Consider the following 24,932-nt stretch of genomic DNA (forward strand, 5'->3'; position numbering starts at 1 on the left):
GGACAGATTTAAAGAAACTCAATCACTAATGATTTACAGCAATTAATTTAATAATTGTTTAAATGTGCCGACCGAACATACATCCAAACACCTTCAGACCAAGAATTAACATAATGTGGTCCCAGAATGGTGATGCCTTTAGTAGACTCACAAAAAAATTCAAATTCTCTTTGGCAAGTTTTCTTCTTACTAATACTCAAAAGTGCACAAAAATAATTTTCAGAGAAAAATAAATATTTGTCATTCAAAGGCATCTAAGTACACAAGGAAATGATATTCCACCATTTGAAAGGAAAGCAGAAAAAGAGTACAAACAGATCCATAAAGGTTCATTAGTAGAAATATCACTGTTAGATTATAAAGCACATTTGCTTTAAAAAAATTTAAAATAAAAAGAATATATTTTAGGAGACTAAAAAATTGATGTAGCAAGTTTGAAAAGTAGTTTGCATAAAAATATAGTATTTTAAATTAAAAACTCAAAAATGAACTCATCAGATTAGACATGGCCATGGTGAGAGTTCATAAATATTTCAGAATGCATTACAGAAAATTTTTAAAAATGCAAAATGTGGACAGAATCATTAAGAGACATGGAAGATACAGTGAGAAAATGTAGCATGTGTTTAGTGAGTGTTCTTATAGAAGAAGGGAACTGGGAAGGGACAATATGTGATGGTATTTTGGCTGAAAGTTCTCTAGACTTTTGTAAGACACTAATCTGCATATTCAAAAGTTCCATGCACGCTAAGCAAGCTACAATGGAGATAAACCTACACCTACGCATCTCCTAGAGAAACAGTAAACAATCAGGAAGGGAAAAATATTTCAATTAGCACTAGAAAAATCAAATTACCTTTAATCATATTGAAATCAGAAAGAATGAAAGGTAAAATAAACAATATTCTTTGTTAAGACTAATAATGCCATTCTGAAATTCTCAACCAAGAAAAATATTCATCAACCTATGACTAAATAACATATTTAGAGACAAAAAACAAAATGCCTCCAGCAGAATTCCACTAAAGAAACTAAAAAGAAACTGAAAACATGCTTCAGAAAGGTTGAAGTTCTGAAATCAAAGAATGAACACAGAGCAAAATATATTGTAAACATACAGATAGATCTAAATAAAAAATTAGGTGTTGAAACAAAAATATATTTAAAATTAGATAAGCACTGCAATATGTACGTTAGGAAGCAAATTATTAGGGCTGAAGTATTCAAAGACCCCTTAATTGTCTGACAAGAGCAGAAAGGTGAGTATGACTTTGCAACTCTTTTTTTTGAGAAGGAGTCTCACTCATTCTTTTGCCCAGGCTGGAATGCAGTGGCGCCATCTCGGCTCACTGCAACCTCTGCCTCCCAGGTTCAAGCAATTCTCCTGCCTCAGCCTCCTGAGTAGCGGGGATTACAGCTGCGTGCCACCATGCCTGGCTAATTTCTGTATTTTTAGTAGAGACGGGGTTTCACCATGTTGGTCAGGCTAGTCTCCAACTCCTGACCTCGTGATCCACACGCCTCGGCCTCCCGAAGTGTTGAGATTACAGGCGTGAGCCACTGCACGTGACCGACTTCGGAACTTTAATAAATTCACTGGACATTATGCATTTCTCTGTTGTTATCTATGAAAACAATAAAAATAAAAGTCATAATTTAAAAACAAGAAGACAGAAACTAATAGGAGAAAATGAGACATTATATATATATATACAACAAATTAATAAAACACATTAAGTATAAATGATCAAAGTTAACTTAAACCTAAGTAGACAATGTTTTTGTTAAAATATAAAGATTGGCAAAATTAAAAAAGTCCATCTCTATCATAGTTACGAGAGGCAACTAATATATAAATTTACAGAAACTTTGAAGTTCAAACAATACAGATACTGTGTATATATGATATACATACAAACATACTACATGAATATAATTTTTTAAAAACTTGCTATGTAGACAAAATAGAATGTAAGTTAGAAACATTTATTAAAATAAGTTAGTCTAACCAGTGTGATAAAAGCTTTAAGTTATTAAGAAGATGTGATGACTTAAATGTGCATTAGCCTGATACATACATATATATATACACACACAAACCACACTCTCTCACACACACAGACACACACGTATTTAGAGAGAGAGTCAAATTATATAAAGCAAAAATATCAGAAAGTAAGTAGAAATGGATAAGCCCCCAAATCATTATAGACTTTTGAAACACACATCTTTCAGTAATAGATAAAAGAAAAAATTAAAAGATAAGTTTTAAAAGAAGCTAGTGGATTTTAAAAAGGGCAAATGTTATATAAGGAACATGAATATTATAATTCATGTTATTTTCATGTTCATACAGGATACTTACAAAAATTAACATTTTCTAGACCATACCACAAATTCAAACAATTTTCACGGAAATAACGTGACACAGAATATATTTCCTAAACAAACAGCAATGAAGGTAGATATCAATACAAAAAAGAAAGCTAGAAACATAAGTCTAATAATATTGGCTGGAAGCTATTTTAATGAATATTGAAATATTTTAAAGGTGAATAGTCAATACAAATGAACCAAACACTTTTGTAAGGCCACTAAGATGCATGTGTAATGTGTAATGCCTCCTTTTATAAGGAGTAAATCTGTAACATCACCTGGGCTATTTGACAACTGCAAAGTGAATGTGAGGAGAGAAACAGTGAGAGAGAGAGAGATAAAACCAGTAAAATAAACATAAAGAATGAAGGAAATAGCCAGGTGCCATGGTTCACGCCTGTAATCCCAGCACTTTGGGAGGCCAAGGCAGGTGGATCACCTGAGGTCAGGAGTTCGAGACCAGCCTGGTCCAACATGGTGAAACCCATTCTCTACTAAATATACAAAAATTAGCCTGGCATGGTGGCATGCACCTGTAATCCCAGCTACTCGGGAGGCTGAGGTGGGAGAATTGCTTGAACGTGGCGGGTGGAGGTTGCAGTGAGTAGAGATCATGCCACTGCACTCCAGCTTGGGCGACAGAGCAAGACTCCATCACAAAAAAAAAAAAAAAAAAAAGGAGGAACCAGTACATGAAAAAGCAGTATTAAAGCAACTGAGTATATATTTAAAAATGCAAAAGCTCACTTTTTCAGAAAAATATTAAAATATTAAATCTAACAAATATCTAGGTAGACTGATGGAGAAAAATACAGAAAATGCACAAAAAACCAATTACCTGGAATGCGAAGGTTACAAAACGTCAGCAGTTGTAAATTTCAAATAAGCAATGACTTTGAGTTCAACCATGATGGGGTATATTGAAAAGAATCTCTCAGAAAAAAAAGAAAAAGAAAACTGTTATAAAGCTACGTACAAAATGTTAAGCACTATTAAAGTCTTCCAATTCTACCAGTTATGGAGTTATTGGTTTTGGACTAACTTTCCTGAAAAAAAAAAAAAACAAAAACGAAAGAAAACAAACAAACAAAAAACTAAAAACCTGGATAAAATAGCCTACCATGGGCACTGGCAATGCAACCAAGCAGGTAGGACATGGGTGCTACATTCTCTTTGTCAGAACACAAAGCATTCATACACTCTTCTCACCCTCACTCTCACCTTTTAATCTTAGATCTACTATTAAATGTATTCAACATTACTATCAATCCTTTGGTCAAAATTTCTTTACTCACATTTTGCTTGATGCACTTGGATAGACTGTTCAAGAAAGTGTGAGTAGTGAATTCCTCAAACTCTTGCATATTTAAAATTACATTTTTGAACCTTGATGCTTGAAGTGTAGCTTGGGTAACAGGTGGGCTTTAAGCCAATTTTGGCATGCAAGAGGTTGAGTTTATTAGGCATCAGCACCTCTGAAAATCGTGGGGATGCAGGCTTAATTTCAACACTATTCTAAATACTTGAAAGATATTATATGTCTTTAATAAACTCCTGTGTCTACAAATCGTTCGCATTAACTCAATATCCATGATTAAACATCTATAAAATCAAGGCACTGTTATTTAGTGGAGACTTGCTGGCTATTCTATGAGAGGAGGTATTGTTATTGTAATCTCATCCTCTCATAAAAGTGTATCCTATTACTCATAACCAGCCCTTCATATTCGATTCCTATTTTGGTATTTTAAAATAAGATATCTTTGAAACACTTCAATTCAAAGAGGGAATCTGAATAGTTTTTAAAATGTCAATGAAATGCCATTTCTTCATGCTTGAACAAATAAAAATTGACTAAAGTGCTTCTCTTCAAACTTTCTGGAACATTTTTTATCTAAATTCTAAGAACAATCACAATAGGTTTTAACCACAAATGTGAGAATGTTCTAAATGTTAGGGTGGAAAAATTTTTTTAATAATTTTATAGTAATTTTTTTCATCATAGTGACAGTGTGCTAAATTTTTTTAAGTCAAATATTACTGTGGACATTTAAGTCAAGATTCTAAGAAGCTGTTCTAAAGTCCAAAATTTAGTTTCATATACAGTGATGTTATATACATATTTGCATATAAAATTAATATATGTGAGCCATGTTTCAAATAGTTGAGAGATTATTACATCAATGATTCTTGATTATCTAAAATGCCAATTACTTATAGGCACACATGCTTTAAATAATTACAAAGGCAGTTGTGGTTGATTCTACTCTTGCCACTGGCATTTATATGGACATCATATTATGGTCTGAAGAATGTTTAGGCAAATTTATCCCTCATATGATCAGAAGAACAATGCAAGATAGTTTATATCTGAAAGGAAAAAAATCTTTATATGGTTCTGAAAGCCTAAATCATTAACAACTTGGATAATAATTAGCATAAAAATACACAAACGTGCCCTCTTCCTAGCAGTAAGTACCCAGTGATAACAGAATCAAAGCATGTGGCTATGTGCATGTTTATATTTCAAGACGCAGAGCACTCTATTCCTCCTCTCTGCCCTTTCTAGATGGCACAATTCCTCATGAATCTAAGTGCAGTCATAGGGTGGATTAGAGTGACCTGCCATTTGTATGCAACTGATCTCTATTTTGGAAGTAATTAAAGTAAAAATATATTTTTAAAAGATAATTTCAAATTTCAGTGCAAACTAGCATGGATTCACCCCTTTTCTTTGTAACATTTTTTCTAAGGTTGGAAAAGTAAGGTAGGCTTTAGTACGATTTTTAATAATAAGTTTTCAAAGTGAGATGCAAAATGGTGGCGCCAACACATTTCAAGTCCGCTACATTTTGAATACACTTATTGGAGAAAAGACCTTCTCATCATTTTTCTCTTACAGGAAAAGAAATAACATGTACAGTTGACCCTTAAGCAACACGGAGGTTGGGGCGCTGGCCCCACTGCACAGTAGAAAATCCACTATAACTTTGACTCCCCCAAAACTTAACTACTAATAGCCTACTGTAAGCCTTACAAATAACACAGTCAATTAACACATATTTAATATGTTATATGTCTTATATACTGTATTCTTAACAAACATGCCAGAGAAAAGAAAAAGAAAATCATAAGGAAAATATATTTACTAGTTATTAAATGGAAGTAGATGATCAGACAGGTCTTCATCCTCATCCTTTTCATGGGCAGGGTGTGGAGAAAGATGTAGAATTGTTGGTTTTGCTAAGTGGACCTGCACAGTTCAAACCCCTGTGGTGCAAAGGCCACCTGTATAGCCATTGAATAGCAATTTATTTTTAGAAATTAACCTCACTAAAATACTCTTAGAAGGATGCCAAGAAAAAAAACGAATAAGTATTTTTGGTTCATCTATTTCATCATTTCATTTCATCATTTCATTTCATTTCCTCATTTCATCATTTCATCTTTTTATTTCATCATTTCATCTCATTTCACCTCATCATTTCATCATTTCATTTCATCATTTCATCACATTTCATTTCATCATTTCACTTCATCTCATTTATTCATTTCATCTCATGATTTCATTTCATCTCATGATTTCATCTCATTTCATCTTTTCATCTCGTCATTTCATCTTTTCATCTCATTTCATTTCATCATTTCATTTCATCTTTTCATCTCATTGCATTTCATTTCATCATTTCATCAATTCATTTCATTTATTTCATCATTTCATTTCACCACTTCATCATTTCATCATTTGACTTCATTTTATCATTTCATATCATCATTTCATCACTTCATCTTTTCATCATTTCACTTCATAATTTCATCATTTCATTTCCTCATTTCCTCATTTCATTTCATCCTTTCATCATTTCATCTCATCATTTCATCCTTTCATTTCATTACATCATTTCATCTCATCGTTTGCATTTCGTCACTTCATCATTTCATTTCATCATTTCACTTCATCTCATCATTTCATCTCATGATTTCATTTCATCTCATTTCATCTTTTCATCTCGTCATTTCATTTCATTTATCATTTCATTTCATCTATTCATCATTTCATCATTTCATTTCATTATTTCATCATTTAATCATTTCACTTCATTTCATCATTTGATTTCATTTCATCATTTCATATCATTTCTTCATTTCATCATTTGATCTTTTCATCACTTCATTTCATTTCATCATTTCATTTCATTTCATCATTTCATTTCACCATTTCATTTCATCATTTCATCATTTCGTCATTTCCTTATTTCATTTCATCACTTCATCTCATCATTTCATTTCACTTCATCTCATCATTTCATCATTTCACTTCATCTCACCATTTCATCATTTCATCTCATGATTTCATTTCATCTCAGAATTTCATCTCATGATTTCATTTCATCTCATCAATTCATTTCACCTTTTCATCTCCTCATTTCATTATTTCATCTTTTCATCTCGTCATTCATTTCATTTCATCATTTCATCAATTCATCATTTCATTTCCTCATTTCATTTCCTCATTTCATTTCCTCATTTCATCATTTCACTTCATCATTTCATTCCATCATTTCATATCATTTCTTCATTTCACCATTTCATCATTTCATTTCATCATTTCATCATTTCACTTCATTTCATTTCCTCATTTCATTCCACTTCATCATTTCATTTCTTCATTTCATCATTTCATTTCATTTCATCATTTCATCATTTCATTTCATTTCAGTGATACATGTATTTAAGTGCTAATGCGATGCCCAGGAGACACCCTATTTCCCTTTGTAAAACACCTCCTTCAACAAAAGGCAACCTCTCATGTCTGGCTAAGTCTACAGGGATACCAGCCTCTCTTCAACCACCCAATTTGATTTAGAACCTCAAACAGCACCTCAGTTTCATAAAAACCTAAAACATAAACACAACACTTGGTTGTAAGTGAGGCAACAGTTTCTTGTCTCTTTCTCTGCTCAAGGCTTAAGGCCATGTCTCCCCAACTACGTTCAGTGGAAGAAAAGATCCCCTGGACAAATAAGTTTGAGAACTGTTGTTGCAGGACTTCTCAGAACCTTTAAAACACAAATCCTCATCCGGAGGGATCTTCAGGAGGGAGATGGCTGATGCAGCACAACTTTCTTTCACAGGAGCATCTTGCAGAATACAGTATGAGATACAGAAAGGCTGCACTGAGTCTTTTTAAGGGCCCGGGCCTTGGTGGGGGTGGGGTAGGAGCTCTCCAGATAGCATCTAATGAGTAGGAACATTCAGGTGGCTTTTTTTTCTCCTTATTGGCAAAACTGTGTGTGCACCATGAACGAAGCTGGTCTCCCTTATCCATATCAAAACTAAACCCAAATTAATTGGCTAAATTGGGACTCAACACCTCCAGGAGCCACGCAGAAGAAAGCCCCACCAAACTTTAAAGTAGCTTACCTCATCATATTTGAGGAAAGCAAAATGCTTATGACCACTATGCTGCTAATACAAGTCTACAGATAATGCTGTAGGAAAAATTATTTTTCCCAATCTTAGCTGGCATAGTCCACATTTTGCATTACACTTTCCCCCCTTTTTTAAAATTTGAAACACAGGTCTTTTCCTCTTCTTTTATTAAATTTTAATTTAATTATACAAGACAGAGTCTCAGTATGTCGCCCAGGCTGGTCTTCAACTCCTGAGCTCAAGCGATACATCTGTCTCTGCCTCCCAAAGTGCTGAGATTACAGGCCTGAGACACTGTGCCCGGCCTTAAACACAAATCTTAATTCATTGTTACAATTATCCTGAGGTTAGAAAAATGGAAGGGGAAGAAAAATGGCAAGCAGGTAGGCTGACTTCGGCTTCATTATTTGGAAGGACAGTTTGCTCGGTTAAAACACACTACTGCCCACAAAGGCCAAGACAACAGAAAAATACAGACTTACATAAATAGGTTTTATATGTGACAGCAGTTTAAATGGAGACTTTTTCAATGAAAATGACAAACAGCTGTGCTTGGGAATAAATGACAACGAATTTATCTCAATAGCTGTCCTGAGAGCACGTCTCTACATCTCTACCTGCATTCTGGAATCAGGGAGAAAGCCAAAATGGACGACAAGACACTAGATCAGCCGTGTCCAACCCTTTGACTACAAGGACTTTTCCGCCTATCTGTGGTGGTGGGTATCATGAAAATTATGCACAAACCTTTTTTTTTTTTTTAAGCTCATCAGCTATCGTTAGCATTAGTGTATTTTATGTGCGGCCCAGGAGCATTCTTCTTCCAATGTGGCCCTGAGAAGCCAAAAGACTGGACACCTCTGCACGAGATCAAAAGGCTACTCCTTCTGGAAGCAATTGTAAAGAATTTCTGACATTATCTTGACATGAAAACCAATGGATAGTGAGACAGAATGCAAAATCTTCAAGAATTTTTCTTGTTGGTTTTTTTTTTTTTTTTTTTTTTTTGCATCAAGGTCTTGCTCTGTGGCCCAGACTGGAGTACACTGGTGAGATCACAGCTCAGTGCAGGCTCAAGTGCTCCTCCCGCCTCAGCCACAGTGGTACCTGGAACTACAGATGCGCACAACCACCCCTGGATAATATTTTATTTTTTGTAGAGACGGGGTCTCACTATATTGTCCAGGTTGTTCTCAAACTCCCTGACTCAAGGGATCCAGGACAAGATAACAGGTGTGAGCCACCCCACCTGGCCATGTGCATGAACTTTTAAGACAAACACAAGGCCCCACAAAAGTTAAGGTTTTCCCACCTAATTTCCAGGAGATCTTTTGGTGCAAGGATGAGAAGCCCTTAAAAGTATACAGACAACTCCAAAGATTCAAGACAGTTCATTCGGGCTGAGCCAGCCCACTGGGCAGACTGACCTTCAAAAAAGGCCCACCCATGACATACACCAGATGGCTCTCCAAGAATCTCTCCAGTCCTCAGGGTCCCTAAGGTACTGGACAGAGCTAGGAAAGCAAGCCTATTTGCTTTTTCCTACAAGAAACCCCTTGAGGTCAAGACCCCACAATCAGACGAGGATGGAGTGGCTCACCCTCAGTCAACATGCCAGATTCAAGGTGGTATAATGTCTTAACCAAGCGTGTGGGCCTCCAGGTCTGACTCCCAACTCAGTGCTCCTTTAATAACCACTCTTTGTTAATTCTCCTTAACAGGGGTTCCTGGCAAGTCAGTTCTCCCTCAGGCCTTCGGTTTCCTCACCTACAAGATGAGAGGGCTGGACCAGATGGAAATTCGGGGGAGGGGGGTAAGGGGATGTCCGCGCGCAGCCCACCCCACCCACGGGCCCCTCGAGCCTCTATCCCAGTTCCCACCACGCACCCGCCCCAGAAATCCTGCCCAAGGTGAGGGCTGGACCGGGGTCCTCCGGCTGCCGCATCAGCCAGCGCAGGAGGGAGAAGCCTCCAACCGGGCGACTGGCGCTCAAGGATGCAACTCCGCCAGAAGTGAACTAGGGCCCGGAGGGAGGTGTCCGGGCGGCTCCTCGAGCCCAGCCGGGGTCCACGAACCCGTTACCTCCAGGGTCCGTATCTCCTGCTGGGTGAGGTCGTTGGACACAGTGCACTTGGTGCGCAGCCCACGCAGGCTGCCGATGGACATGCCGATGAGGTTCTGGAGCTGCCTGCACTGCTGCAGCGCCCGGCTGGCCGCCGCCCCTGCGCCTCCCACCGCGGCCGCCGCATCACCCCCGCCACCGCCCTCCTTCTCTCCCATCGCGGCCGCGCGGAGCGCCGCTCTATGCAGGCCGCAGCGGCCAAGGCGGGGAGCCCGGAGCGCGGGCGCGTAGGCAAAGGACCCCCGAGCCGGGAAAGCTGGACCAGGAGCGCCCCTCAGCGCTGCCCGAACCAGGACGCCGGTAGAGCTGGCAGCCGAGTGTGCCACTCCCGCCCTCAGAGCCGCGGCGGGCAAAAAGCTGCGGCGTCGGGGGCAAAAAGGCGCGGCGTCGGGGGCAAAGAGCCGTGGCGGCGGGGGCAAAGAGCCGCGACGGCAAAAACCCGCGGCGGCGGGGGCAAAAAGCCACAAAAAGCCACGGCGGCGGGGGCAAAAAGCCGCGCCGGCAAAAAACCGCGGCGGTGGGGGCAAAAAGCCTCGGCGGCGGGGGCAACAAGCCGCAAAAAGCCGCGGCGGCAGGGGCAAAAAACCGCGGCGGCGGCGGGGGCAAAAAGCCACGGCGGCAAAAAACCGCGGCGACGGCGGCGGGGGCGGCGGCAGAAGCGGCGGCGGCGGCAAAAGTGGCGGCGGCGGGGACGGAGGCAAAAAGCCGCGGCGGCGGCGACGGCGGCAAAAAGCGGCAGAGGCAGCGGCGGAGGCGGCGGCGGCGGCGGCGGCTGCAAAAAGCGGCGGCGGCTGCAAAAAGCGGCGGCGGCGGCAAAAGGCGGCGGCGGCAAAAAGCCGCGGCGGCGGCAGAAAGCTGCGCAAAAAGGGGCGGCGGCAGAAAGCGGCGGCAAAAAGCCGCGGCTGCGGAAGCAAAAATATATGTATACACATATATATTTTATATGCAGTCTTGCTTTGTCACCCAGGCTGGAGTGCAGTGGCGCGATCTCAGCTCACTGCAACTTCCACCTCCTGGGTTCATGCAGTTCTCCTGTGTAGCTGGGATTACAGGCATGCGCCATCATGCCTGGCTAATGTTTGTGTTTTTATAGAGACGGGGTTTCGCCATGTTGGCCAGGCTGGTCTCGAACTCCTGACCTCCAGTGATCTGCCCGCCTCACCCTCTCAAAGTGCTGGGATTACAGGCGTGGGCCACTGCGCCTGGCCCCATATTTGGCTTTTTAAAAACCTGTGTCTGTATTGTCTACAGCCTGGGCAGATCTGTCAGGGACGTGTTGGCTGGGAGATGGAAACGATGCAAGGGAGAGGGAGAGGCTGACACAGCCAGCTGGACGGGCGGGCAGGGGAGGGGAGACGTGGGAGCCGGCTGGGAGGCTGCCACACTCCCCTCCTCCTGAAGCCTTTTGGGGTTGGTGCCCTGCCTGTGGCCACGGGTTTAAGGACCCCCCTGGTCATTTTTCTTTGTCCCAGATCTGTTGCTACCAACGGTGAGGTATTCCTAATGTTCCCCTTGGCTGTGTCCTGTGCATGGAGCAAGGACCTCTCCCCTTTATCCTGCACGACAGGGCTCTGTGCCACCTATTTTCTCAGGCCCTCCCACCCCCAGGCCCCATCCCGGGGCAGTACTCACCGGTGACCAGGGTGAAGTGGCAGGGGCTGGTCATGGTGACAAAGGCGGGGGTCATGTAGCGTGCCTTCACCCCGTCTCGGGCCATGGCGTCCAGGTTGGGGGTGTCCACATCCTGCTCGTAGTTCCGGCGGAAGCTGTCGAAGGACACCAGGAGCAGCTTGTTCCGGGAGCCCTGACTTTGTACCGGTGCCCCGGCCCCGGGAGCCAGGAGCGTGGGCAGAGCCACAGTGAGGAGGACGGTCGGGCCTCTCATGCTGGGCCTTCCAGATGGCAGGCAGACAGGGTGCACGGGGCTGGCTCCTGCCGAAGAGGGCAAAGTCCCAGGGTCACCTGGGCTGATCTCATCCCGTGTGTCTTTGAAATGTGGCTGTGCACATCCCCGGGTCATACCTCGGGAGTGGGCTCCCCAGCCGTGTCAGTGCCACCCCTGGACCCAGCCTCAAGTGCGTGGGACGGCATCAACTTGATCATCTGCCTTTATTGCCAGCCGCGCCCTTGGGGCTCCACGCTCCTCTCCTCCCTCCCCAGAGTGCTGACAGTGACCCAGGGCTCAGAGCACAGCAGGAGCCCATTCTACCCGGAAAGTTGTGGCTTCTCCCTCTCCCATAGCAACCGGTCGTCCCTCTGTCCCAGCTTACCCTGACCCCAGGGGACCCAGGTGAGGCTGCCGTGGGATCCCCTCTCCAGGCCTTTAGCAGTGCATGGGCCTCAGGCCTGCCTGGGCGAGGGCCTGTGGGGTGGGCTTCCCACGGTCAGGGCCAGGACCAAGCCTGGGTCACAGCATGGCCTTGTCCGGGGGGAACCCCAGGCTGGGTGTCTTTTCTCCTCCTGCTCCTGTTAAGGGGCTCCTTGAGCGTGGTGAGCAGACCGGGAACCCGATGGCTCCAGAGCAGCGTCCTGCGCGCCTTCTTTCTTGGGGTGCTTCCTTCTTGGGAATTTCAGAGGGGGCCTGGGGCTCGGGCGTTCTTGCTTGATGGACTTTTTGACAACAAGGGGTCAGAAGAGGGGGACTCCCTTGTTACCATGGGCACATGAGGGGTGGGAGAGGAACCCCTGGATTCAGCGTGCGGTTCTCCCTCCCTCTCCCCCATCTCTCCTTCCCCTTCTCTTATTTTCTCTCTCTTTCTCTGTCTCTCTCACTCTTTCCTTCTCTGTATGTCTCTGTCTCAGTACCTATCAAGCACGTTCTGTGTGCCAGGCATGGTTCTAGGTTCCGGGGACACAGAAGTGAATGAGACAGACAGTGTTCCGTGTGGTCTCCATTCGAGTTGGGGACACAGAAAATAAAATGAACAAACAAGAAGAAAAGAGTTTCTCAAAAGAAGGGAAGGAGGAATACGTGATGGAGAGGCTGGCGGGGTGGATGGGTGGCACGCAGTGGTGGCTGGTGGGGTTTGGCTGAGAGGATGGTGGAGGCCAGTGACTCTGGGAGACCATGAGCTAGGGGAGCGGGCATGGGGCAGGTGGCAGGGCCAGTCCCGTGGGGCAGGCAGTGGTGATTCTCATGCCAGGCAGTGGAAGCCAGGGGCGGGTTTTAAGCGAGAGAGCGACATGAACTGATCTAATGCTAAAATACACTCTCCATTTGTGGGCGAAGGACGGACCAGAACGAGGGCAGAAGGGACACTGGGTGCTCCCTGGAGAGGTGACTGCCCGTGTCCGAGCAAGAGCTATTGGTGGCCCGGACCAGGGTGGTGGCTGTGGGATGGGGCTGGGTTTGAGGTGGATCCTGGAGGTTTTGCTGAGAGGTGGTGCGCTGGATTGCATGGTGGGAGGTGGTGCACTGATTGCACGGTGGGAAGATGGAAGGGCATGGCTGGGGATATTGTCACAATTTCAATCTGGAGCCACACACCTGTCGACAGTGGCCTTGACCTTCCTTAAGACCTTTGCGTGGCTGCAGCAAGCAGACGCCGTCTCAAAGTGATGGCCGTGGCACTCAGATGACACCGCAGACGTCGTCCACAGCCTCCCCAGGCCAGTCAGCCTTTCCTAACCCAGGTGGGCAGGGACCACTGGTACGGATCCCCGGCCGGACTCTCAAGGAGGACTCCGTGCCAGTGACCCCCGCTTCTTCACGCTTCTGTGCACTAAAGGCTGAAAACCAGGATGGAGCGACTGCCGGGTGCCTGCAACCACCGCATGGGGTGCCTGCCCTGCAGGGCTGGGGCTCAGGGCGCCCAGAGGTGCGGCTCCTCCCTGGGGAGCACAGACCCTGGGGAGGGTAAGGATCCCTGTGTGTCAGGGACAGAGATTGCGATGCACGCACAGGGGGAGTGCAGGCGGCCTCGAGAGAGGAGATCGGGCTTTGCTGGCACCAGCGCTGGGGGAAGCCCACAGGATACTTGGAGCCAGGAGAGGGGGCAGGAAGGCTTCAGGCAGAGGGACCAGGCGTGGAGGAAGGGAGGCACCCGGGCTCCCGAGGGGGTCGGCCAGGAGGAGCCTGTAGGCCATGGCGGAATCTGGATTTTCAGCTGTGGCAGAGCTGGTTAGTTGTCCCCTAGTATCCGTTCTCCCCTGTTTCCATGATAAGACGGCTGCAAAGAAGAAAGACTACATTTCCCAGCATTCCTTGCAGTAAAGCATGGCCACGTGACCACATTTTGGCCACTGGGGCAAACGGAGAATGTCACGTACCAGTCCCAGCCTCTTGCCAGAAGCTAGCGTTGCTTCTCTTCTTTTCTGATTTTTCCTCCATCTGATGCCTCTGGCTGGCAAGCCACCCTAAGCCGCCTGATGAGGGGCTCCCTGGGGATGGCCATGGTGCGCAGAAGGGGCCTGCTTCCCAGCGTCCTGTGTAGCTCAGCTCCAGGCTGCATCCTCCCGGGGAGAATTCAACACACTCTGCCTGGTTGCAATTTCCATTATTTGGGTTTCCTGTCACTCTCAGCGGGACCTAGTTCAAGCTGATAATAGAATTGCAGGCCTGGGGGGCATTGCTAGGTTTAAGTAGGAGCTGGCTGTGGGGTAGGGCTCGAGAGGGCCGCCAGGGAGGCAGGGCCTGAGTGAGGAGCCGAGGCAGTGGTCCAGGGGCCTGGCCAGGCCCCCGTTGAGGTGTATTTGGGGTGTGCTTGGGGCCAGCGCAGATCTTGGTGTCTTGCAGGTCTGGGGTCCGTGGTTCTGCAGGTTCTCCTGTCGGCCCCCCGGGATCGTGCGAATTCCTGGTCCTGTTCACCCTCTTACCTGCCTGGGCCTGGTCTGGAGATGGCATGAAAGGTCTGCTCCTGCTCCTCTCAGGACATCCCAGCCATGCTTGGGTAACTCTTCCTCTGGTTTTTGGCTCTGTACTTCAATCCCGCTTTGCTGGGGAGCTCCTTGGGTCACTCCACATAGGTTTCCATTTTCTTCCCGATCTCATAGAGCGCTTGGATGGAAAGGGTGTGCAGTGGTTGATTGTAGCTCATGGCTACAGGACATTTCCCACAGTCCGTGGGCACTGGGCAATAGCCACGATCTCACTGAAGCTTGGAGGTAGTTCTTGAGGTAGGAGTTAGTATAATCCTTAGTTTACAGGTTAGAAACTGAGGCAGAGAGATGTTAAAGTCACTTGGTGACTGGAGGAGCTGAGCTGGAACCCAAGCGTTCTGGCTCCCAAGCCCCAGCGTTCAGCTTCAGCTGCTTCAAGAGGCAGCAATTTACCAGCCTTTGTTCACTTGGGATTCTATTGTCAGGCTTTGGGGCTATTGACAACATTTTATTTAAAAAATGGTGCAGTTCAGCCTGGCCAATGTGGCAAAAACCCATCTCTATGAAAAATACAAAAATTAGCTGGGCATGGTGGTGCACACCTGTAATCCCAGCTACTTGGGAGGCTGAGGCATGGGAATTGCTTGAACCTGGGAGGTGGAGATTGCAGTGAGGTGAGTGCACACTACTGCACTCTAGCCTGGGCAACAGAGCGAGACTCTGTCTCAAAAAAACAGAACAAAACAAAACAAACAAACAAAAATAGTGCAGCTGTGAGTATCTTGACACCACTGACTTTTTCCTTTTCTTTCTTTGATTTTTAACATTTGCCTTCTTTCCTTGGGGTACAGTGCTTAGAGAAAGGTTATTGCACAAAAGATAGAAAAGCTACTTGGTTCTTATGATCAGATGGCTGTCAGGTGACAGACCCTCTCCTAGACCTAACTCTACTCCACTAAGCCTTCAAGGCGCTGTCCTTGGGCTCTGTCCTCGGCTTGTTTAGTTCAGGTTTAGCAAGAGTCCTGCTGGGTCAGTTTAGTGAAAATCCTATGTGATCACCCTCAATATTTGATCAAATTCCTCATCCTCCACTCTCGATATCTTGTTACCCTGGCCTGCTTTCAGGAAGATTACTGCTGAGTTGGCCGAGCAAGCATCCCCTCTCCTCAATGTCTCCTCTTTGTCATTTTCCACCCACCCGGCACCCTTGCTCCTAGACTGTACATCCTACTCATCCTTTGTAGAGTGAGACTGAGCCCAATCTCGCTCTCCTACAGCAAAACCCCATTGTGGTAGCCCCCCTGGAATAAGGTCTTCCTACCTGTCTTTAACAAGAGTCATGAATACTTTTTTCTTTATTTTAAAAATTATTATTATTACTATTATTATTTTTTGAGACAGAGTCTCATTCTTTTGCCGAGGCTGGAGTGCAGACTCCGTCTCAGATAGATAGATAGATAGATAGATAGATAGATAGATAGATAGATAGATAGATAAATGAATGATGCAAATAATTTAGTGGCTTTCATTATGCTATAAATAATTCATATAGGTCATTATTAGAGCTTTAATTGATAAGCCACTGTATTTTTATTTCTGATTTATATTTTACCTAAAATAAAAAAGTTAAGTAAGAATTAATATGGAAACTAGAATACAAATAAATTTTAAAGGAATTATGTACCAGGGTCCTAAGATTATAATTACATAAACATTTGCATCAGGGTCCTAAGATTGTAATTGAGAATAACATTTCATACAGAGCTTTCTGACAGCTAAGATAAAAATATTACTAGAGAAAACCCATGGACTATTTAATAATAAGCAGTGAAAGTTCATTTGAAGCCTATCTCTATTAATTCAGAGCCTGGCTCTCCAAATTAAAAAGAGATAGGCTTCAAATGAACTGTCAATCGTGTTACAGTCTCAGACGACAACATTAGGTGCTCGCACCCAACATTGTCATCTGAGATTCTGACACCATGGTTAGAAGAGAATGAGGCAAGTGTGTATCACCCAGAGGAAACCTCCACCTTTACTGGTAAGCTCTCACAACTGTATCCGTGAAACTCTCATTTCTCAAATGTTAATGTTCTCCAAAATAAGTATTTACAAATAGGGATTAGGTGAAGTTCAAAAGATTTCTCAAATACTAGACACATAATGCACAGTTTTGTAACATTTTTCAAACATGGGTGATCATGAAGTCTTTCTTTTGGGGTATAATGTTGAACTTCTGGTAAAGTAAATAGCCTTTGAAATATATTAATAGTTTAAGAAACACTTCTCTATAGATAATAATTTAGATCATTTATAAAAATACCTGAAACATTTATTACTGTGTCTTAGAGTTTGAGGACATAGAGAAAAAAATACAGCTGCTGCCCTCAAGAAGCTATTGGTTCAGGTGGGAAACAATAAAATCCTTGAAACATGCCATGCTAAATGCTGTGACAGAAGCAAAGATTCTTGGAACTGGGAAATGTTTGAAGTGAGTTTTGGAGATGACCAGAGTTCTTGTGGTGAGGCAGAGGAGGCTGTTTCCAGCGGAAGGAGCAGAACGTAGAAAAGCACCGAGGAGTGAAAAGAAAGGGACTACCTCTTACGTCCTTTCAATTGTATATATTTAAGCTCACAGGATCTTACATAAGGTTTTCAGTTCAGTTGATAAATATGTAATTATGTGATTATAAATTGTTGCTGTTGTTTTACAGATTGAATGTCGACCACTTTTACTGGCTGCGCATCTAGGAAAACTGATTATTAAAGAAAAATGCAAATATAAATGCAGTTAATTGTCTTAACAGGTACAGACCTTAGTTCTTATTGTGTTGTTTTTAAACCTGAGTGTCATTGTAGAGTGGTAGCGGTCACTCAAGTCACAAATATTATATTAATAAGAAGACTAACTTTTAATTATTGGGATATAGTGAGAAATATCAACACAGATCATCACAGGTAGAAAAACAATTATTTGGACTGAGTAACATAAAGAACAGTATATAGCAGGATTTGTCTCTCTATATAGACATTATACACATAAAAGGCTTCTATATATAGAAAGCTTTGTATATTGATAGATGTTTGTTATTTGTAATATGATGTGGTGTTATTTATAATGTAATAATGTGATGCTTTTGATTGTATGATCTTATGTTAGCTAAAGGGGTTTCATGTTTTTCATTTCTACTGTGTTTTGGTGTTGTTTTTAATTGATATGGGGAGAGGGAGAAAAGATAGCTTTAAATGGATAAAACTTTACTTTAATGAAAACAAGTTTAGGTTCACACAGGACTGGATTTAATCCCTAGTTTTCCCACTTGCTAGATGTGTGACCTTGGTAACATTACTTATCACCAAGTATGTTTTCTTCTGTGAAAAGGAGGGTAATAATATATCCTTCAAGGGTGGTTGTGTGTAAGTAACATTATATATATATATAAAATGTTAGAATGTCCAGCTTACAGAGCAAGGTGCTGATGTTTTGGAAACAATGGCTGAGCATATAAGTATGTGCATATATATAATATATATATACCCACACATATGTATGTAAGAATATAATGTAAGTAACATCATATATAATATATACAATATATATTTTATAGATAATAATCTATAATGTATATTATATATTTTGTAGATAATATATAATATACAATATTTATATTTTATATATATATGATGTTACTTATGTTACTTATACACAAACACCCTTGAAGGATATATTATTATCCTCCATATACATATATTTATATATAGTGTTTAATTAAATGCCTAGCACATGCTTATGAGCATCATTAACTGAAGCTACGACTACTACTATTAGCATTCCTATTAATATTATTGTTTTAAGCCTGCAGATAGCTCTTATCTGACCCGTTAGTTGATTTTGCATTATAATGTATAGTATCAGACTAGGGAAGAAATGAATAATTTTTCACTTAAATTTGCCTACTGTAGATAGGTGGCCTGAGCATAGTTTCTTGCCCATCAAAAGACTTTAAGTTAGCAACTTTATGTCATACCACAGTGGGACAAGAGGCTTCCTTTTTGTTCCTTGCTTTTAACCTTTGTGGTAACTTGCAAAGATAAACCCTTGAGCACCCAAGTTGCTTGTTTGTTAGTACATGTAATTGGGTTAATTCTACATGCACAGACAACATATTAAGTTGATAAAGTATATAAACTTAGCTTTTAAAATGTCATTAAAGTTTTTAATTACCTCTCTGTTATTTTAGATCGGCCCTCACACTTGCTGTTATTCGTGAAGACAAAGATATAGTCATTCTTCTTCTGCAGCACAATATTGATATGTTTTCTCAAGATGTGTGTGGAAAGACTGCAGAAGATTATGCCTCTGAGGCTGGGAATTCAGTGTAAGTCTTTACATAAAAAGGCTACTGAACACTAAATTGAAGTTTAAAATAATTGTAACAATTGCATCCTATATATCAGGTGAGATTTCATAGTTTGGTTCAAGTAGTTTTCAAGTGACAAATTTTCAAGTTTTTAAGTTTTCGAGAGTTGTGCAACTTCATCAGCCAGAAATCAAGCAAAAGGCTAGATAAGTAGCAGCAGGTGCAGGATTCTTGATATTGAAACTTTTAGGACTTTTCTCCTTAGGGATTCCAATGTTGTACATTTTATTTCCAGTATAACCCCTATGCATAGGATAAAGTAGTTTCACATGTTTGATTTTTCTAATTAGTTATTTGGGTCTCAAAATGTCCAGTTTATCAAAAAATCTTGTGCTGTGTACTGCGGACCATCTACTATAGCCTGATCATTGAATTTTTCAAGAACCTAAGGGGTTCCCTAAGTCCAAGGAAGACAATCAGTGTCTACAAGTCAGAAGGAGAAGGGGAAAGGGTATTCTAATTTTTGCTTTGTTTTCATTGATTCTGTTGCTGCTTTCTTGCCATTGAAAGTACTCTTGCAGTCTGGTAATGATTAACCTTTGCCACCAGGATGCCCTTTCTGTTTGAGATCCCTCAATCTTCATGTTGATCCATAAAAAGGCTTCAAAGTTACAACTATTTTTTTAGTTCACTTGCACATACTTATATGCTCAGCCATTGTTTCCAAAACAGCAGAACCTTGCTCTGTTAGCTGGATATTCTAACTTTATCAACATACATACTGAGCAAATTGACACTTTCACCCACACTCAAAACCTGCTGTAGAGCCCGCATTTTAACCTGGGCTTCTAGACCTTCATGGTGAGTTACTTTTTGAGTCCCTTTTTTTCTCTTCAAATATTAGTTGGGATAGTTCTAAACTGTCAGAGATATTCAGATAATGTTGTAGAAAGAGATCACAGTTTTTTCTTTATTGCTACCAGATCTGTACCCTGAGACTTCTTAAATAAACAGTGTAAGAGCTTTTCTCAGGTAGTGGAAGCTTCTATGCCATCCTTCCTTAGAGTAGGAGGCATCAACTTGTGGTTGGCCCCTCAAGTGATTTGTTTTCTATAATAATGAAGATCTCCCAAGCTGCTTGCATCACTATCTCAAGTTTGTAAAATATTTTCAGATTCTACCTTACAGGAAGCCATTCATCGGAATTATCTAAGTCTCAAGTTGGTTAGTTAGATTTAACAGAGCTAACCCTCATCCATGACTTATCAGCACTTATATGTAAAAGTAAGGCTTTGTACTTGCTTTGGCAGCACAAATACTAAAATTGGAACAATACAGAGAAAATTAGCATCGTGAGACATTTCATATTTTGCAGTCAGGGGAAGGTCATTTGACTGTTTGCTGGCTAGCTAAGTCACAGTTTGAATCGAAACAAAATGGGTGGCCCCTTATATTTGAATTGTGATTTTTCACTACAAAAACATTTGTGTAAGGTGATCTATAAACTGAGAATGGAGATAAGTAACACATGGGGTGTTGTGTAGATATTTTGTTAGTATGTATCTTGGAAATGAGAAAATGTCAACTTTCATCTACTTCATGGAACTTAAAAAAAATGAAAGTAGGGTTTTGTCTTCCATGTAAGTTGGAGATAACATCACTGATGGAGATTAACCATCATTCTAGCAAACATCTGCTGGTTCAGTTAGAGTCTGCAGAGAAGTAATAGTGGTAGCCCAAGCCAGATCTTGACATCTGTTAGTTTTCTGCCCTTGGAATTGATGAGCTCAATAATAGTGAACAATCGTGTTACCTATTTTAATGAAATAATGTATTCATAAATTAATTTATTTATGAATTATGAAATAGTTGAGATGCCCTGAATTATAAGCCACAAATAATAGAACAATAAGCAAAATTAGGACTTAACATTTTTCTTAAACTGAAGCATTTGAATATTAGAACCTATGAAAAAATACACATTGGGTTTGATTTGGGATTTCAAAATAGTTTCAGCAATAAAGTTCAAGAACAAATTCCACTGCTTTACTATTTCTCTGTGAATGTTAAAAATGCTACTTCATTAAACCTATATAACAACCTAGTGAAAGAAGATAGTAAAATCTAGAAGAAGACATTGTGCATAAGAGAAGCAACTTGTTTAAGAGCAAATACCTGTAGGCTATAGAGCCAGGACCTTCCAGTAAGGGCCAGGAAGGTGACTTTCCATTATGTCAAGCTGATGTGAGATAGTTTGCTGAGCTATACTGCCTTCACTTCATGAGTACTTCACCTGTTTTTATTATTTAATTAGAAAGGTACTAAGAAGTTTGTAGAGCTTACAGAAGAGAAGTGTATAGGATAATTAACATCCTGATATTGTTCAAGATACTCTAATAATTTAGTATATTTGGTAAATGTTTTTGGTAATGGCATTAAAATATTAATTTCATTTATTTTTATACATAGCATTGCTGAACTAATTTCTGAATACAAAAGAAAGAAATATGAAGAGCTTTCTATAAATAGCAATCCAGGTAAGATTTCTGATAGTGAATTACTCTTGATGGTACTACCATAGATAAAAAAGAATAAAGATGTTTTGATTACAAAAAAACAGTTTAAAAAAATCAGTTTAAATTGTACACATTTAAAAAATACTTAGTAGTCTAGATTTTCTAATTATTTAAAAAGTTAATTGTAGGTAGTTTATAATCTCAGTATTGTTTGAAAAAATTATTATTTTATGATGGTTCCTAATATTCTAGATGATCTTTTTGTGTAAATAAGAAAACAAAATTTTAAGTTATTACATTGCATGTTTTTTTATAGTCACATAATAATGAATTAGACTTTTTATATAATTAGAACTTCTATTTAACTTGTAAAATAAATTCTTTGCAGTTAGTAAATGAATCAGTAATTACAGTTGGCCCTTGAACAACATGGGATTTAGTGCTGCCAATGCCCATGCTGATGAAAATACATATTTGGTATGTTATATATATTATATATTGTATTCTGAGTACAAGAAAGTAAGCTAGAGAAAGGAAGTTTTGCAGTAGTTAAAGCTGTAGTTTCCTTGTAGTTCGATGCTTGAACTACTATCAATCTAGTGTAAGGTGTTCACCCATCCATGATAAAATAAAGTAAATTTACTCCATTTACTCATTTTAAAATGTTGGTCTTTTTCTTGCCCTTATGGCTTCTTCATTTGTTTTACTTAATTTTTTATTTATAAAAAAATAATGGTTGGTAGGGACTTTTTTCCTGTGAAAACCATCAATGAAGAGGCCATGTTGATCTAGGAAATATAAACATATTTATTTGGTAGCAGTAGAAATATAAAGCAGAAGCAGAAAAGAGGTACAGTTAATATGATTTAGTGAACATTGAATATAAAACATTAGTGGGGAGAGAGAAATCTTGGATCATTCATAGGTTTCCAGGTTGTGTACTGGCCTTTATACTGCACAGGAGAAAGGAGTAGGATATGTTCACTGAATGGAGAAGTACAGCTGGTCAACAGAGAAGAGTAACTTCCCTTCCCTCCAACTCTGAGGTTGGAGATGCAGACGTAGAATGATGTTGTTATAATTATTAGGCAAAGTCATCGATCTCAACTGTCCATGATGCAGATGTAGAATGAGAAGGCATCCAGTGACAAAACCCTGGGAATGTCAACATTCCCTCCCGCCCCCAGGAGAAAAAGAATTGGTAAAGGAGAATGAGCAGTGGCTAGAGAAAAGTAGGAGAGGAGTCAGAGGAAGTGATGTGGCAAAAATAAAAATGTGAGAATTTTAAGGAGGGAGTATCAATTCTAACAAGTAAGATTACTAAAAAGCCAATTAGATTTAACTTTTAAAAGCTCTTTGGCAGTACCCTTTTCAAAAGAACCATTTTTGAGGTGTAATGTGAGCTGTTGATGTGATTGGTATATCTGGTGTCCAAATATGGAGGAACAAATCTACCAAGATCCTACGTAACTCTTTTGTAACTGCAGAAGCTACGTGCACAGGGTCAGGGAAAATGGTCTTGACTTCTGATTACATGTGCCCACACTTTTACAGAATTGTCAAAACTTAAGGGTAATGTGTGAGAAAAACTGTGGTCTTCTTATCTGCTCCTTGTGGAAATACTTAGTTTGTACTGAAATCCCTGATAAGTTCTTCTGGATGCATTCTGAAACAAAAGTCTGTCAGCAGTAACTGGAACCAGCTTGTCCAAAGCACATACATCCCAACTCCCTCCAACATGGAATCATAACACAGCCACATTTCGAGAGTTTCAAGTTTCAATTGGAAGTAGTCTACAGACGAGCAGTTTGGAGAAGCTGACATCTTTTATATAATGTTATGGAGAAAAATATAAGGTGATATGTTAAGTATACCAAGTCTCTGTGTTCTGGGACACTTTGTTTTAGTGCAACTCCCTTTTCATGACCTCTTCTAATATCTCTACTTTTACTGTTTTCTTTTGAATTTCATCCCTAAAGAAAATACTATTAGAACACATTTCTAACATAGGTATTTTTGACAACTATATATGATTTTCTTTTAAGAGAATTAGCTATCTATTCTAAAGTATATCTGGTATTCTATTAATCTTTAATGCTAAACTTCTTTATATCTTTAGCACAGTGACAGTGTAAGTGATGCTGGTCCTTTAAGATTTTAAGTTTCTTTTAAGTTTTCAAACTTTAAGTGTCTTTTAAATTTTCAAATTAAGTTAAGACACTTAAGGTGTCTTTTAAATTTTCAAACTTGACATAGTTTTAATGTAAAACACTTTTCTGGTGTTATATTTCTTCGAATATTGGTAATCTGTTACTTAGCTGGAATATTTGGTCGGTTGGATTACCACACATTTAACCATCTATATATAACTTTCTTGATTTTTTTTTTTTTGAGATTGAGTCTTTTGCTGTTTCCCAGGCTGGAGTGCAATAGTGTGATCATAGCTCACTGCAGCCTCAAACTTCTGGGTTCAAGTGGTCCTCTTACTTCAGCCTCCTAAGTCGCTGAGACTGCTACAAGCATATGCCACCACACCAAGCTAACTTTTTTATTTTTTATTTTTAGAGACAAGGGTCTCTCTCTGTTGCCCAGGCCAGTCTCAAACTTTTGGCTTCAAGTGATCCTCCTGCCTCAGCCTCCCAAAGTGCTGGAATTATAGTAATGAGCCATCGTACTGGTCCATAACTTCCTTTATACCCCAAAATGAGTTTAAAGTCCTATTGGCCCTTAATAATAAAAACCCACTGTTTGGGAGGAGAAGTGGATAACTTGTCTTATATTTTAAATGCAGTTTTTGACTTTTTGACCTGTTCTGTGAAGAACTGCCTTTAACAGATGATTTTTAGTTTTAATAGATATTTTTAGTTTTATAAGAACTTAAGAAAAAAGATTAGAAACAAATTAAATGAGCTCTATGATCGATAGTACAGTATTATAACCAATCGCTACATATATTTCTATAATTATCACAATGACCTGAATGATGCAAATTATTTTACGTATGTTTTTATTAATATATATATATATATATTTTGAGACTGTGTCTCACTCTGTTGCCCAGGCTGGAGTGCAGTGGCGTGATCTCGGCTCACTGCAACCTCTGCCTCCTGGGTTGAAGTGCTTCTCCTGCCTCAGCCTCCCAAGTAGCTGGGACTACAGGCGTGCACCACCACGCCCAGCTAATTTTTATATTTTTAGTAGAGATGGGGTTTCACCATGTTAGCCAGGATGGTCTCCATCTCCTGACCTTGTGATCCGCCCGCCCCAGCCTCCCAAAGTGTTTGGATTACAGGCATGAGCCACCGC

The 24,932-nt window shown here is 41.0% G+C and overlaps 1 protein-coding gene across 2 annotated transcripts; it reads right to left on the reverse strand.

Moving 5' to 3' along the window:
* Nucleotides 1–1,192: 1,192 nt before the first annotated feature.
* LOC117978831 (ectonucleotide pyrophosphatase/phosphodiesterase family member 7-like) lies at nt 1,193–11,816 on the reverse strand. 2 transcript variants are annotated; one of them, XR_004669516.3, is made up of 3 exons: nt 5,526–5,673; nt 3,215–3,307; nt 1,596–1,625 (listed from the first exon to the last, which is right to left on the reverse strand). XR_004669516.3 is itself a non-coding variant. In XM_034952237.3 (2 exons), exons 1-2 carry the CDS (start codon nt 11,814–11,816, stop codon nt 1,594–1,596), a joined length of 285 nt encoding a protein of 94 aa, XP_034808128.1. In that variant the 3' UTR covers nt 1,193–1,593. The 2 variants fall into 2 exon arrangements, 1 of the variants encoding a protein (XP_034808128.1); XM_034952237.3 differs by lacking the exons at nt 3,215–3,307; nt 5,526–5,673 and adding an exon at nt 11,564–11,816 and having other exon boundaries at nt 1,193–1,625.
* Between the last annotated feature and the right edge of the window lie 13,116 nt (nt 11,817–24,932).

The sequence above is a fragment of the Pan paniscus genome, chromosome 18, assembly GCF_029289425.2.
Source record: "Pan paniscus chromosome 18, NHGRI_mPanPan1-v2.0_pri, whole genome shotgun sequence".
Lineage (NCBI taxonomy): Eukaryota > Metazoa > Chordata > Mammalia > Primates > Hominidae > Pan > Pan paniscus.

Bases quoted from the DNA above. Each gene is read 5' to 3' on its own strand.
- LOC117978831 (XM_034952237.3), bottom strand. From the start codon at position 11,816: ATGAGAGGCCCGACCGTCCTCCTCACTGTGGCTCTGCCCACGCTCCTG. The intron at 1,626-11,563 runs GTGAGTACTGCC...TTGTTTTCATAG, and splicing joins CCACTTCACCCTGGTCACCG to ATAACAACAGAGAAATGCAT.